The 16954-nt window shown below is 39.5% G+C and overlaps 3 protein-coding genes across 3 annotated transcripts; 1 reads left to right on the forward strand and 2 right to left on the reverse strand.

The window, feature by feature from the left end:
* Window positions 1-120: 120 nt before the first annotated feature.
* On the forward strand, window positions 121-1455 carry LOC126792092 (autophagy-related protein 8i-like). The gene is made up of 5 exons (XM_050518584.1): window positions 121-209; window positions 332-387; window positions 485-537; window positions 921-1039; window positions 1157-1455. The coding sequence occupies exons 1-5, from the start codon at window positions 170-172 to the stop codon at window positions 1252-1254; spliced, it is 366 nt and encodes a 121-aa protein (XP_050374541.1). The 5' UTR covers window positions 121-169; the 3' UTR covers window positions 1255-1455.
* A 1284-nt stretch (window positions 1456-2739) lies between these two features.
* LOC126796788 (uncharacterized) lies at window positions 2740-4686 on the reverse strand. The gene has a single exon (XM_050523518.1). It carries the CDS (start codon window positions 4684-4686, stop codon window positions 2740-2742), a length of 1947 nt encoding a protein of 648 aa, XP_050379475.1.
* Window positions 4687-5761: 1075 nt separating this feature from the next.
* LOC126796045 (uncharacterized) lies at window positions 5762-9575 on the reverse strand. Its single transcript, XM_050522815.1, has 9 exons — window positions 9449-9575; window positions 9293-9358; window positions 8761-9132; window positions 8409-8700; window positions 8240-8297; window positions 6846-6932; window positions 6528-6659; window positions 6287-6425; window positions 5762-6146 (listed from the first exon to the last, which is right to left on the reverse strand). Exons 1-9 carry the CDS (start codon window positions 9520-9522, stop codon window positions 5921-5923), a joined length of 1446 nt encoding a protein of 481 aa, XP_050378772.1. The 5' UTR covers window positions 9523-9575; the 3' UTR covers window positions 5762-5920.
* Between the last annotated feature and the right edge of the window lie 7379 nt (window positions 9576-16954).

Below are 16954 nucleotides of genomic sequence, written 5' to 3' on the forward strand. Positions count from 1 at the left end.
GTCTCTCAGTTGGTAGAGAATGACCCGAAATTGAATTTTTGGTATAAAATCTATAAATGGTTGCTTGGAAGGCACTCTCTTCTTCTTCTTCATCATCTTCTTCTTCTTCTTCGATTCGTTTTCCTTCCTCTCTCTCTTTCAATCTTATCGACAAGGCAGAGTTAGAGAGATGGGTAGAACAAAGTCATTCAAGCAAGAGATTCCATTCGGTTTGTTTTCGACTCTTCTATTTTCTCTTAGCTTCCTTGTTTTTCTTATTTGGGTTTTTTGGTTTAGAGTTACCATTAAACTCCGTGATATCGTTCTGGTTCAAATATGAATCGGACTACAGCGAAAAGGGTAGAAGAATCGCGGAATGTGCTCGCAGATTACCCTGATCGGGTTCCGGTGAGAAACTACCCCAACTCCTTTTCATTGTTTTGATAAGGTGAAAGCCTAGCTGCATGTATATATGTATGGATTGAGAGGTTGATTTCTATTGCAGGTGATTGTTGAAAAGTATGCCAAGTGCAGCCTTCCTCAGATGGATAAGAGAAGGTCAATTTTCACCAGCTTTTTAATTTGTTAAACAATGGTCGATCAGCTTTTAGGGTTTAGAATTTTACATTTCTCTTGTAACTGATTATATGATTCTTGACACAAACATTCAATCATTATTAATATCTGCTGCACTATAAACAATTATTGGGATAGATTTTGGGACTTCTATCCATTTTCCTATACTAGTATTTATCTTCGAAGCATCGAGTAGTCAGACAAATATTGTTGATTGGGTATACCATAGTCACATGGTAGATTGGAGAAGATACAATGGCTGTAATTAAAACACTGTAAATTTGTAGCTATGCTGTGGATCTCCACACACACACACACACACATATATATATGAGACTTCTGATAATCTCTTCCTTGATCCATAGATATCTTGTCCCTCGCGACATGTCTGTTGGGCAATTTATGTACAATTTGAGTAGTAGACTTCGTTTGGAACCTGGAAAAGCTCTTTTCGTGTTTGTAAAGAACACTTTGCCCGCAGTAGGTAAGTCGTGAATTAGAATTCTGCGTCTTGATTTACATTTTTAATATGACACAAGATTGGATGATAAAATCATGTTGTAACTAACTTGTAAGCTTTTTCGTGAATGTGATTTTGCAGCTAGTATGATGAACTTTGTGTATGAATCCTACAAGGAAGAAGATGGATTTCTATACATGTGTTACAGCACCGAGAAGACCTTTGGTCATGCTAGTTGATTTCCAAACATATGATCAGCAATGATTTCTACTGTGTACATTGTTCTAAAATAAATTTCTGTAAACTCTATCTCTTAGTATATCCAATTTCTCAATAATTTTAATATTCAAATTGTGCCTCGGAAGAGGATTTGAATCGAACTTCTTTCCTGTCCTTGTCCTTGTCCTTGCGAGATCGAGCCCATGTTCTTTCGGGTGAGTAATCAGTAAACAAATTGTGCATTTACTAGATTTGAGAATAGAGAATGCTTTACTTTCTTCTCTGTAAAAGTGCTGGTTCAAACCTTTATGCAAGATTGCATAGTAAAAGCACGATCTAATAGATCTAATACTCTCTTTTTTTAAATAGTTTGTCAATATATATATGTTCATCATACAAGACAAAACCTAACCGAAAACTGACAAATAGAGAAATTTCCTAAAACTCTCAAATCGAAAACTGACAAATAGAGAAATCTCCTAAAACTCTCAAATCCAGTCTGAACAATCAGACCCACAAATCTAAAGTACATCAACCTTCTAAATTATGAAGTATCAGAGCCATACAGTATACCCAACATAGATATTAAAAAAGAACAACTAAGATCTCTAACACTGTACCCAACGCATTCAAGTCATTTTATTCGATGGAGACAAAATCCCCACCATTCTTGCTGGACCAAACCCATTGAAGATCGCTCAAAAGAAGACCAAAAACATCGAACAGTAGCACCAGCCCATCCAAAATTCCACAAGTATTTGGACCAAAAGAGGCCCAATAGCTTTCACTGTCACCACTCACCATCGTCATCCACCCTACGCCACTAGCACAGCCTTCAAACTCGATGAGATCTCTAACTCGACCAGTCTCAGACCCACCAATAGTAGATCCATAACCAATTTCAGAGAGTCAAAGCCTCCCCGATAAACTCATACCGGCCAAGATCAAGATTTTTGGGCAACCCCCATGCCAGCCAAAATCGAACAACACCGCCGACAATCCCAACGACAAAAGTCACAGAAGGCTCTTGCAACACTAGATTTAACGCACAACCCTCCCTTAAACTAGCAAATATATCCGAGTCCGAATCTAGAGAAACACCATTACCCATGATAAAATCACCAGGATCTAAATCAACACCAAACCACTGATAACTCCCAAATGGAGGAACAAGAACACCTCCCTCAACCGCCAAGATTGGCGAGGAAGACAAGCAGACCACAAAAGAATGGAACGCAAAAGACTAATGGCTTGCGCCATTGATTTGGGAAATTTTGAGCAAATCATATGATGATTGATTGTGTATGAAAATATATATACCATTATGTCAACGACATAATTGTCGAATTATTATAACATAACAAAGACCTAATACAACATGAAATATTAAAAGTTTGATTGTGATTTTATTTGCAAGGGTAAGATCATAATGCAAGCCACACACAACTTAAAATGAAAACATATAATGGAACCACTTATTGCCAAAAACCAAGCTCCTCCCACTCTCATATGTCACAAGAACTCCAATGAGGCTCGTCAAAATGACCCTTGAGCTTATCCCCAACCTCACAAGTACCCAAACGCAGACCCCCCACTTCCACGTCATCACCCGTGTACCATGTCGGCGTCCCATTCTCGTACCCATTCCACGTCAGCCTCCTCAGCCCACTCCCGTCCAACCTCACCATGTACAAATCCCCATACGGCTGAAATTGGTTCGGCCACGACACTGGCTCAGCCATCACGCTTCCCAAGTTCGCCGTGAAAAGTAGCCACTCCCCGTCGTGACTGATGCACACGTGGTTGAGCCTCTCCATGTCCGTGTCATCCCCCGCCACGTGTATCCTCCTCAACCCTGACCCATCCGGTTTGATGACATAAATGCCGAACACAGCAGTGTCATTCGATTTGTGCCGGTTCGAGGAGAACGCGATGAGGTCTCCCTTCGGTGACCAGCTCGGCATAGTGTCAATACATGGCCCCTCCGTCAACCGACGGATTCCTCCGTTGAACTCACCGTTGACAGCGTCGACGATGTAGAGGTTCTTGTGGCCGGTTCGACCGGACCGGAACACGAGCAACTTGCCGTCTGGGGAGCAGGAAGCGAAGGCGTTATTCCCCGTGTCTTCGCGGGTGAGGATTTTAACGTTGCATGGAATCTCCTCCTTATCACCGTTCAGATCAGACGGGTCAAACTCGATCCTGGCAATCTGGACCGTTGTTCCTGCTGACTGGAAGATTGGGCCTATGGATGTGTATATGACGTGTCGTTCTGTGGGGCTCCAGGAGTTGTAGAAGGCTAAACGGTCTTTGATTAAAGTCCACGACTTTGACCCGTTGGACTTGACGATTTTGACGCCGGTGTTTCCTTCAAACTCGGGATTAAAGGCGACGAGATCGGCGTCAGGTGAGAACGTCGGGAACGAGCCATTAAGCCTCAGCATGCGGAGGTTTCTGATGGGAGAGACTACGGGCTCCAAGTGAGGAATGACCGACTCGCCGCCCCACTGAGTCATCGACTCGCCGCGGAACCGGTGGTACCCTAGAAACTCGGAGTCCGGAGAAACAAACGGGTTGTAATGGTGGAGATCTGGGTTCAGCGCCGACGTCACCGCCCGGAAACTCCGCATCTCTGTGTCGAAGATTTCCACGTGTCGGAACTTCGTTTCTTTACGGCGGGTGGCGACGGCGATGCGTTTTCCGTCGTGGAAGGCGGCAGGAGTGAAGCAGTGAACGCCCGCCGGAGTGATCTGAGTGGGAGTTATCGGGTACGCCGCGGAGTCGAAGTCGTCTTGGGGGAGATCAGCTCGGAAAACGGCCCACCAGCCGGCGTCGTCCCGGCGGTGGAAGTAGACGACGGAGTCGCCGGACCAGGTAGGCCAGCCGCCACGGTCGCAGAGCACTACTCGCTTTCCGGGATCGGAAGCCCGGAAGACGACGATCTCAGTGTTGAGTTCGTGAAACTCGCCTCCCCAGGGACGTGAGTGGTACGAAGCGACGGCGACGAACTCGCCGGAGAGAGACACGGCGGGGCTGTAGTCAACCGACCCTTGCGGAGTCAACCGTGTCGTGTTCTTTTCGGTGTCGTCGAGGTCAGTGGAGTAGAGAGCACACCAAGACTTGAAGAGGTGGTCGGGTTGTTGGTGTGCTGAGATGAAGTAGAGCTTGTTGTGTTTCATGACGGGTCGGTCGTGGAAATGGCTGCCGGGGACGGAGAGGAGGAATTCGGGGTCAGGGAGGCCGGGTCGGGTTGTGTAGATGGCGGGGGAGCCAGTTCGTTCGGAGATGAAGACAATGGAATGGTGGGAGTGGGTGAAGTGGGCGTTGAAGTTGACGGAGCGGCCGTCGGTGAGGCAGTGTTCGAGGGGGGTGGAGAGATGGAGGGAGAAGAGGTCGAAGCCGTATTGGGCTCGGCCGATGGTGGCGAAGACGAGAGTACCTTTGGGCTCCATTTTTGGGTTCAGTGGGGTTTTTACTGAGAGAGAGAGTGGAACTGCCCAAAGATGATGATGATGATGAAGTCGGTGGAGCTGGAGTTGGAGTTGGGATGTGGTTGGGGTTTTTATCGGTGGAAGATGACGAAGATCTTTCGAGGTTTTAAAATAAATTTGTCGACCATATTTTATTTATATATCTTGTATTTATTTTTTTATATTCATGTCATGTGTCTTTTCTCAACTCAAAATTAGATAATAATTGAATAATTGAATATGAATTTAGAAGAATGATCATATAAAACGTGGTCAGCAAATTTATTTCCGGTTTCATATGCAGGGTTTGGATTTTATATTATTATAGGAGGAGAAAATGATTTGGGTTTAGGAGGCTTGCGTGACACGAAATATGTTTAATTAGTTCAGAAGTTTGAACGTAGTGACATTTCAAAGGAAAATCGAATCTGATGTCACTGATGACTGATGGCGCTTTGCCAGAAAAACTATGTCTATGTTTATCTATGCGTCTATGTATATATATATATGTCTAGATTACATTGAGATAATATTAATAAGAATGCAAACATTAGTCCGGGCTATCAGCTCTTCTACAGTAAGGTCAATCTGTCAATCTATCAATATATCGTGAAATAAATGGTGTAGTTAACATACTTTGTTAATTTAACTAATTAAAAGGAGTATTGGTCAGGAGAGAATTTTTTTTAATTAGAAAGACGATGAACCGATTTGATACCTACTTGTCGTGACTTGAATCTAGGACTTAATAGTCTACTTCTTAGATATGGTGTTCTTACTCCTTGAGTTAATATATTTCTTTCTTATCAAGCATGTTCTCTTTGTGAATTTTTGTACTAATAATTTGGGTGAGTTCCAACCCCCGTTTTGGAAAAATAAATCCAATCTAAACCTAATTACCAACGCCGGTATCACTCGGCCTAGACCAAAGGACCTGCCTCAACCTCTCATCTCTAATATTTGGACTTGTGCATGCTCTTGTTTTCATGGTTGAGGTAGGACAAGAACTCAAGAAGTGAATAGAGGATAAGAGGTTCTCAAAGCTATTCTCAAATTTCAAGTATCAATGCTTCAATTCTTTTAACTGCAATTCGAGTTTAAATGTAGAGTTCACTAGATCAGTACAACAATGGCTTCAGTAACTATTACAAGCTCAATCTATAACTTACGAAAAAGTATATTAATCTCATTAAAAATCAGTAGGGGCAAAAAGTTTTCAAGCAACATTGGCGCTTCTGGCAATTAGTAAATGGTTTTCAGGAGAAATAGTAGATGGTACGTATTTGAGAAACTGCGCTTCTAATCCATGTTCCTTCATCCACATTAACCTACCCATGTCTATGATCTGCTTGCACATAAACCCTAGCGCAGAGCGTTCAACTGCTTTCATATTTTTTACAACGCCTTCAACTCCATCACCTCCATCACATTGCTTCTTTTCACTGCACAAGTGGGCAATAACAATTTCAAAAGGAAGAAAAAGAAGGCAATCCATCTATTGTAATTACCAACAAAAAGTTGCCTATTTGAAATATGAAATGAAGGCATAAATTTCATTAAAACTAAAGTTCAACGTGATTACATGGATTCCAGATGAAATCTGCAATCAGTAACATCAGGAAGATCTGTGCCATGATCAGCATCCACTGCCCAACTAGTAAACCATATAATGACGTGAAATTCCTCTTTTGTGATCCCCAAGTCTAATATATACTTTTTATCTGCAGGATAGCCAAATTTTATTCAGCCATTTAACAAGATACCTGCAACTAATATGAATGCAATGCTCAACTAGAAAGTATATAATGAGATCAGATGACTACTTATGTAATGCTTCCACTGGCAAAGATGATGACAACACGTCGCAATAGCTAGACCTCTTAGGTTCGGGTTAACAGATCCCTGTCCATTACTTTGATTGGATTGTTCTCCAAGGCAACATCTCAGAGTCAAATCTAAATATAACACATAAGAAAAATGTTCAGTTTCAATTCTTCAGTAGAACAGAAGTTCTCCAAGCCAATAGTCATTCACATTAAATACAATGAATAATTTAATATTAATGAACTATTATTATCTTCACGTGTAATGGTTACTTTGACTACTAAATGCAAGTTTATCAAATTACAAATATGGTATACCTGTTGCAGGCCCACAAAGATGTTTACCGATGGCTACGTAAGGACCTCCACGCAGTGTCTCAACAGCATTCAGGTTTAAATCCTCAACTGCAAAAAAAAAAAAAAAGGCGGCCAAAGGCTCTTCAGTCCCATTTTAAACATTTAGGCAACATTCTATCACTTTTCATGGTAGGAATTAAATTAGCAATATAAACTAAGACAAATTGTTTGTATCTTCACTTTCTTATTCTCATTTCCAGTTGCAGATCACAACATCAATATACAACTTTCTGACTGGAACAAGCAGAAGAAGATGAATTTCTGCATTGTGACAGTTCCTATGCCGAAAATACTGTGATGGTACCAAAAGAAGGTTTATGCTGTAGAGCATATGAAATGACTAACCAAGACATTACTTCTTTCTTTTAACTGTTGCTCTCATCACCTCAGTAATTAAACAATCAAGTGCTTGGATTTTTTTTTCTGAATAAATCAAGTCTTGTTTAAAGATATAAAACCAACAGAAACTTATACTGTAATACAAAATATGATCCCTTCTTTCACTTTTGATTTAGCAAAAACTAAAATAAATGCATACATATTGGTCGAGGAACTACTCAAGTGCAGTACACGAGAGAAATTGAATGCTGACTGCCAAAATATACAAAGCCTAAGAATATGGACAGGGAAGAGATGTTACTCAGATCAAGTTGCAGCAAAACACTCAAACAACAGTAATATAGTTCAAATAAGTGGATGATGCCAAATTCCATCTTTTACGATTTAAAGGGATGTGAAAAAACCAAGGAAGAAAATAAGGGTCTTAAAAAGTATAGGCAAAATGGGACCTTAAGTAACAGCTGAGACTATACACAAGAAGATGAAATGGAAAAATAATAGCCAGCTGCATAATCACAAGCTACAAAATTAAGTTAAAAAGTTAATACTTACTTGATTAATTTAGGTGGATTACAAACTAAGTGTATATGCAATCGCACACAGTTATAGATGAAGAATATTTAAAAGCTATTTTAGATGCACGGTAACTTCTTTGGAACGTAATAAAACCATCTCATATATATTGTATTAATAAACAACTAAACAAGTACTTGCAAGTTGCAACATAGGAATTCTACCATGGACACAAATCCAGTGTTTGAGGCAGACAAATGGTTTTGGTATCTTCGAATAGCTATAGGAATAATCATATGTGAGATAATTTTATAAAAACCAGTAACAGACGCAGGTATGCATGCAACTGTTATTTGCCTGGAAGGAAGAGCCTTAGCCAGAGAACTTATTTGCTTAAACTTGTATCTATCATATCCACGATGAGATTATCACCAGTTGTACAAGGTAATGAAGAATTGGAATAGCCAAACAACTTTATAGATTAAAGTTTCAGAAAACCTTACTGTCAATTCTCAACCGCTGCAATATTAAGCTCTCTTTCTGTCGCAAGGATCGATCAGCCTACAAGCAGCATATGCAGTCATAACAAAACAAGGTCAGTGCCTTCGGATTTAAATATAGTATAAACTAAGCAATCTACACTTGGGATAAGAATACATTAATTATGCTAACCTTCAGCTTGTATGACTTCCTTTCAACCAAAAAGACCCTTTTAATGCCATAACAATCCGCCAGCATTTGTGTCAAGTACCCTCTCCCCGCTCCAAACTCAACAACCGCAGGTACATCATTACCATAATCAAACTCATCCTTCACAGGGTAACCAATGCCATCATCACAGTCAGCCCTCTCCTTCGCAATGAAACTCTTTATCAACCCGAAATCTTCCATGTTTCCGAGAATAGACACCTGCTGCATAACATGTTTCTCTTGAAATGGCAATTTCTGCAAACAACAACTTGTTCTTACACAATCTACAAACCCCCACCAAGAAAAACTCAACATTCCATCTTTCTACATATACCTGTCCACCTCTCTCTTGACCCACATTCCACAAGCTTCCGGCACCTTACACGACTCGTAAATATCCTTGCATATAGACTTATGAACACACTCGATTTTCTCGACTAACCTATAGAAATCCGGCACAGACATACCATATACAGTCCTCTTCATTTCCGAAAGAATGTATATCAACTCCCCCGACTTGGGTTCATCAACAGCCAATGCCGAATCCTCCACTGTTTCACTAGTGACTACTTCTAATTCTTGTGGGTCTTCTTCTGTGCCGGCATTGATACCCTTTTGGTAAAAGGGCTGGTGAGTCAGAGACTCCAGTTGTTTGAGCAACGGGCATCTCCTAAGATGACCTTCAAGATTCTCTTCAAGCACAGAACTACGTAAACACAAAACATAACAGAACAAGTTAAACAATTAAGATTAAAGACTGGTTTTAGTGAAACATCAGAACACAAAACAGAACAGAACAAGTTAAACAACATTCAAGTATAGATAGTCTGGTTTTCTAGTGAAAGATTAGGTGGAGGGTTATGTACTGAGAAGGGTCTATTGGGCATGGAATCCACTGGCTGTCGGACCTGGGTGTGTGGTTGCCACAGAACCTGGCATGATTTGAATTTTGGGTTAAGGCACAGTATGAGAAATCAGCAAGTAATAAATTGAGAAGGAAGAGAGATTGGTAGTGAGGTTACGGTGATGGAGTGAGGGGAACATTGGCGCAAAATCTCTTCTTTTTTGGGAGCCAAAACTTGCAGCGGGTTTCCATATTACTTTGGGTCTCTTCTTCCTCCTCTTCTGTTCTGTTAAAAATGAGGTGGGCGTCGTATTAGGGAATGGAGGCTGCGACTGCGAGACGCAATATTAGAATGGGTCCTTATTAGTTTTTTTCTACCCTCATAAAAATTCTTAAGGGAAAAAGAAAAGAAAACCTCACTTTTGAATCTTATTTCTGATCCTGTTGGTGCTAATCTTTGCTTGACTGAAACGGTTGCAGACTACATTCTGAATTCAGTACTCCCCCCTGATGTTGTTGATATTACCTTAGCTATTGCTTAAACTTTTTTCCCTCATTCTGAGTCTCTGACTCTATGGTTTGGGGTGCCACTAGTCATGGGCGTTTCACTATTAGTTCAGCTTCCACTCTTCTTTCAAAACATACAGTTCCTCATTCTCATTCTAATCTTCTATCCAAAGTCTGGAAACTCTGTCTTCCCCCAAAGATTAAAGTTTTTAGTTGACAGCTAATTCGCCGTCGTCTTTCCACTCGTGATTCCATTCATTCCAATCAACCCATTGACCGATCTTGTCCTCTCTGTTCCAACTCCTTAGAAACAATGAATCATCTTTTGCTTTCCTGTCCTTTTGCTCTCCAAGTTTGGCATTCCACCTTTCCGGATTTACCTGTGGCTTCCTATTCTTCTTTGTTAGATTTTATCTACCATTTAGATACTCAGTCTTGTATTTCCTCTCATCTCTTGTCAAATGCTTTAATTACAGCTTATCATATTTGGAAAGCTCGAAATAATTTCATTTTCCGCTCAACGTCTCCTTTTTGCTAATCAGGTTTTCTTTGCTTTAGCTACTATGTTCAACAACTTTGTATAGCATCACCAATCTCTTAATCCTCCTCGTCATCTTCGCCCCTCCTTGCTTGTGTGGTCTCCTCTCCCTCCTGGTATGCTCAAATTGAATTTGGATGGTTCTGTCCGTAATCATCGTGGTTCTGCCGGTTTTATTTTTCAGAATTCAGATGGGAATCCTATTATTGCTTCTTTTAAGCGCATTGGAGCAGTTGATGTTCTTACTTCTGAAGCAACAGCTTTGAGAGCGGGTTTAATTGCTGCCTGGTATCATGGCTTTATGGATTTTCTGGTTGAGGGTGATTCTAAGGACATTATTGACATCATCAATGGTTCCAGCACCATGCCTTGGCGTCTCTCCACTCTTATTCAGGACATTTCTCAGCTTGCTTCTTATCTTCGTGTTCGTTCTTTCTCCCATGTCAAGAGGGAGCAGATTTTGTGGCAGATGCTCTGGCAAAGACTGGTCATGATGTGGGTCAGCATGTTTGGCATCACTCCTTACCGCTTACTTCTTCAGACCATCTCCCACTATAAAGTAAAACTCTCAATATAGCTTACCATCACCTCCTACCATAAGTCATTTCCCACTTCCTGATTTTTTTTTTCCCTTATGTAAACAGTTGAAGGCCATAGATAACATACTATTTGGTAAGGTAAATGAGATTCTTATTTTATTATTTTCTCATTTTCTTCCTAATTTATCCTCCTTACATTTTTAATATTCATATTATATCCTTTTTTGTTTTAGTTAATTTACAAATAACGACTATACCATCACGGACCTCACAATGAGCTTTTTCATATAAGCATAATATTGAATATGATCGGGGCTAAATTATTTTAATGCATAATAATTACTATGATTTATTACGATAATTAACGGTCTGTTTAAAATCTTGAAGATGACCTCCAAACTCGGAAAAAGTATCATGCATTTTGATGCATAAAAGTAAAATAACTAAATAATGCATAAATATTAAGAGAAGTCACTAATCACCGAATTCAGTACTTTGGAAGAGCATCGTCACCTCTTACATAAATAATAGCCGTTGCAAACCCAAAACTCTATGTATACCTTACCATTTATACCTTATGGTGGGAACTCATAAACCAAATGTATAAAAGATACTAAAGAATATGCCAAAGTGGTAAGCCATATATCTCTTATACCTTACCAATTTTGCCTTATGGTGGGAGATGCTCTCAGCGTTTTTCTTTGATTCTGTAGGTAGTGGTTGTATTAGGGGCTTTACGTTATAGCGTATAGTTCTTTTTCTTTGTCGAAAAAACATGATATGAACCATAATATAGATTTCCATCAGTGGATAAAAAGATGTCTTTCAGTAACGAATTCCTAACAAGAGTGCCGCTCTTGGTTGCTCGGTATCCTAACCCGTCTAGGTCGTATTCAGGCCGCATCCTTGGTGCATTGTCCTTGATTGCTCCCCTTCACATCTGATGTGTAGTCCCTTGTCGGAGATAGAAGAAGTTTTCTACAGAAGAATTCGTGCGCGGAGCTTCTCAATGGTTGGGTTATTCTGGTGGTAGTGTCGTCCTTTCGAGGGTGATATACATGGTGGTGTGCGGTGTTTTGAACATCCACCTCTATTTGGGAGGTTGCAATCTTTTGAGTGGGATCATGCTAGCTGGTGTGAAGCACGGTGGTCAAAGCTAGCGGCTGATCGGATGCGCTCTCGAAGGGACAAAATCAGGCCGGCGGTGAGTGGATCAAGGATGCTAGGGAATGACTGCATGGCAGAAGCAGGTCTGGGATGTAGGTAGGACTGGGCCTAGGCTTTCGAGCCTAGTTATAATGCTCCAGATAGGAATGGTCTTTTCCAACTGGGTGGCGGTCTAACCTGTATCTCATAGCCCAGTGACTCGTGCAAGCCTCCTAAAGTTTTTCTATTTTGTTGTTTTTTTTTTTCGTTTGTTGTTTCCTTTAGTTTATTTGTGCTTAATTTGCACTCTAGTTTTTTGTTTTTCCCTTTGGCCTTGTTTGGGTATTTGTCTTCCCATATTGATCATGAGTTATTTTAGCATGGTGCTTCGTTGCTTAGATAGGTGGGCGGGATATGTGTCCATTTGGCTTTGCCAGGAATCCCTTGTCTATTCTGAAAAGGTGGTAACGGGTGGACGTGTAGAAGTTTTTCCTTGGATTTTGTTTGCGATCTAAATGAAAATATTCATCATCTTAAAAAAAAAAAATGAACCATAATCCTTAAAAAAAGAAGTTAACATGACTAAATATAAGACTCTAGTTTGTTATATTAAAGAGGCATGGAAACTACAACCAGACCTTCAACTGTCATTTTCGACCTTCAACATTCATTTTAGTAACATTGAAAATATTCAATGCTTTTATGGCTTTGATCACGGTTCTAGTAAGGTTAATGATCATCTGTGCGTTCTCATGGGCTCATGTCACGATTTTATATACTGCGAGTTTAATATCGATGTCTCTTTTGGTAATTTTTTGTACTCACAAAATTTGATGTTGGATGTATTTAAAAAATAGAGAGGTGTATTGAACATTGAGAGATGAATAAAATGAATTAATAAGTAATAATCATTAGAGTATTTTTTTTCCTATTAAAATCAAAAAAATTTATTATATTGAATGTAACTATGATTTTTCCTTTTGTAGACACTACATAATTTTAGTGGGGGATTTGTATGATTTGCCGCACTTTGTGCGAGAACAAGTGATTGGATTCGGAAGCGGCTCTGTTAAGGGCCTAAGAGACTTACACAAGTTAAACAAAATTTGGTATAATTCATATAGTTGGTTATAATTATTCTTTCTTCTGTTAAAAAAAATAAGATAATAAATGTTCATATGTATATTGATTCGTTCAATTTTACAGTATGTGAGAACCAATCACCGGAGAAGTGCTATCGCACCAGATGACAAAATCAGCATGCGATGATCTTCACACCGGCGGATACCTTGACGGTATTATTTTATTGTTTTACTTATTAATAGTTGGAACAAGTTTATTCCTTATTAAAATCATTTTTATGTAACCATCAAGTTTGGATTAGAATTGAGAAATATTGATTTTCTTCTATGTTGTTGTACAATTTGGTCGGTGATTCGTGGCGAGTGTGTGCAAACGCATCATTTATTGTTGGCCGATATGCTGCATCACAATACGTATGCAGACATGCTTTTCAATGGTAAAAGCTATGTTTGTCATAATTTGTAAGATGCATGCGCATATCTTGAGTCCGCCAGACTTGGCAAAAAATCTAAAGAGGTATTTATATGTTTATAATATTTTATATTTGTTAAATTCTTATATAAACCTCTAAAAAAATTAATATTTATCTTTTAGTATACAACCAATGTTAATTATTATTGCAATTAGTCTTTAGTAATTCAAGGACTTGTTCAATTTAAAACCCCAATGAACTCATTATCCGTGGTTAGTAGCATAAACTTTATAGAATAAAACATAAATAAAAAATACATATCTTTGTAGAATGTAGAATAAATATTTGTGCATTATTCATTTGTGGTAATTGTTTCAAGAAAATTTGAGTGTATAATACCCAGTAACATGTTTGTGCGTTTGGCGTTGAAAGGCAGCACGTACTTTGGTTTTGTTTTCAAGAAGGCTTTGTTGTGTACTTGGTGAAGCTTTCATCAAAAGAGAGTTGTGATATCTAGTATGATTCTTGTCGAGTATTTGGAAATCTCATCCACACTAAAAAAACATACACAAACAGTGAAAATCAAAGTTGTTGTTATTATCTCACTCTTTCAACAAAGATGGTTCTATCGAATTTAGAAGATGTCATCAGTTAGGGACTTGCCATATTAGAATTGAAGCATAACTGTTCAGTTGCTATCATGTATTGTCAGCGTGCCTCAAAAGTATATGTAGAAACATGAAATTTAATAAAGATGATTCATTAAATAATTAAATTGACCAAGGACCCGATAAAATTGCACATGTGGCCCAAAAGTCAACAAAGTTGGTACGGATCCGAATAAAACTCATGTCAGCACATAAATCGATGATCGTAATTGAAACTACGTAATTCAGACGTAAATCGAAAAATTGAATATCATTGACGATTCAAATCGGTAATTGGACATTTAATTAAATTAATAAATTCTTTAACGGTTATAATTAAGTCAATTATCTTCTGTTTAATTTAGTTATGGGAATAACTAATTTTAAATTAATCAAAAAATACATATTGATTAATTGAAGGTACACATATTGGCCTCCATAAGGTGATGAAGACAAAAAGGAGTGAAGCACAACAAAGGGGGAGCATTGATGACATTTCCTAGTTGGACTAGGAAACACACCTTGCGGCAAGATTTTGTGAGTTGGTCAAATCGAACATATATGGAAATATATATGGGATCATATATGGAGAGAATAAAGTATATTTGGAAAAATAGTTTCAAATATATTTAGTTTAAAATGTATTCCATATGTATTGTTTTTTCCTTTTATATAGAATGATGTATTAGGAAAGGATTTAGGTTGATTACCTATTTTGTACTAGGGTTAGGGAATGCATGGCCGGTTGTGTTATATATATAGGAGGTATTCATGCAGTAGCAATAGAGCCAAAAAAGAGAGACACGGCAGAAAGAAGAAGAAAATAGAGAGAAGGAGAGAAAAAGAGAAAAAAGAAGAAAAGAGGTGAATCATAGAGAAGAAAATTCACACAAAGAGAAGCTTAGTGCTAGGAGATCTTTGTGACTCCTTTGAAGACCTTAGTGGCAACATCAACGTTCTTAGTGAGGTTGATCATCCGTGTGTCTACAACGATCTTAGTGAGGTTGTATCGACACTTGAAGCAACGATCTTAGTGAGGTTGTTTCATGCTTGATTGTGACTATCAAGTAAGAAGTATTTCAAATAAACATGATTTAACCAAACATAGTTTGTGCATAGCACTTAGAGTACAAAGCAAACCAAACTAATTGAAAATAGTTCTTAGCCAAATAACACAAATTAAAGCTTGAATAGTAATTAGGGACTTGATGTCTCCCCCTAAGGTGATGAAGCCAAAGGAGGAGAGGTCTTAAGCAGCCTAGGCATGACCACCACGGTGACCACGTCCGCGCCGAGCACTCCTCCGACGTCCACCAATGGAGTTGTAATTTGTCCATTCATGAGGTGCGAGATCTCCATTCTGAAAAGCAGGACCATTGGATGTTGGAGGGGAAGGAGGAGCAGCAGGGACAACTGCCACGGCATGGGAGTGTGGTTGAGGACCTTGAAGACGTTCGTGATCAGCCAACCACGCAGTCCGAGTTGCAAGCATGTTCCGCTCGGCACGACGCTCTCTTTCTTAAAAGATTGTATCCCACAGTGGAGTCCCCTCCGTCGGAAGAGAAGGGGAAGGAAAAAGTCCCTCCGAGCTTGACAAGGAACCGTAAGAAGCAGGTGGTCCAGCAGGTGCAGATGAAGTCCGCAGTCTGGATTGTGTCTCCAACCTGAGATCCACGAGCAGTTGTATGGCGGCCTCCATCCGATGTAGTTGCCTTGTGATATTGCCATGACCAGTTTCATGCAACAGCTGCACACGATTGATTTGTGTTTGAAATTGAACACCAAGTCGTGAGAAGGCATGATTGATTTCAGCTAGGGTAACCGGACGAGCAGACTCAGCTTGTTGATGACGAGGGGCAGCTTCACGTCTTGCATCCTCTGTGTCGTGGTGGTTGCTCCTAGCTCCGTCCATGGTAGAGACTCCTGCACACTTGACACAAACTGTGAAGACATCAGAAGAGATAATAGGATGTGAAGGGAAGCACATAGGAGACAACTATATATATAGAGGTATAAATACATAAACCCTAAGGCAAATCAGAGTAAAAAGGAAAACCACATTAAAGTCGAAGCACGTATCAAGTCAGAGAATCAAAGATTGAAGAATATCAAGCAACCCTAGCTGCAAAAGGAAAGGGAACCAACCAAGATACATGCAAATCTTACATGCCGTGGGGATAAGGGTAAGTCACACAACATGATGCAGCAATAGGAAAGTATTCTGAGAGGATTTCTGCCCACCAATGCATGCACCATGCAAACCTAGATGTATACGGCAAAACAAAACAGGTTTGGAGGCGCATAGTGATGTATACAAGGTCATTAAAATGATGTAAGGAGTAACCTTGTTGAAGGGACAGAAGATGGACCAGACTGGATTTCTATTTGCAACCTATAAAGCATAGAAGATATTTCCTTCTAAATCATGAACTAGTTGACACGGAGATGCAGTAGATGATAGATCGAATCACAGAGGGAAACTAAATCTTCCATAGAAAGAAAACGTACACATGCATACGGCAAGAAGGAAGATTAGTGAACCATGAAACAAAACCATAAGTTAATCATACTACGCATGAGTACGAAATCGATACACAATAAAATGATCAACAATGCAAGTTATCTACCGGTATGTAGGCAAAACAAAACACCACAATGAACATAACAACCACTTGCATGCATAGACAAGGATGATTCTAGTAATACCTAGAGTTCGAAACTAAAAATCAAGTATGTAGACCAATCAATGAAACAGAAGCAATTTTGGACCATACACGCATTGAGATCTCAACATGACACTGAAGGAAGTACA

The sequence above is a fragment of the Argentina anserina genome, chromosome 1, assembly GCF_933775445.1.
Source record: "Argentina anserina chromosome 1, drPotAnse1.1, whole genome shotgun sequence".
Taxonomy (NCBI): domain Eukaryota; kingdom Viridiplantae; phylum Streptophyta; class Magnoliopsida; order Rosales; family Rosaceae; genus Argentina; species Argentina anserina.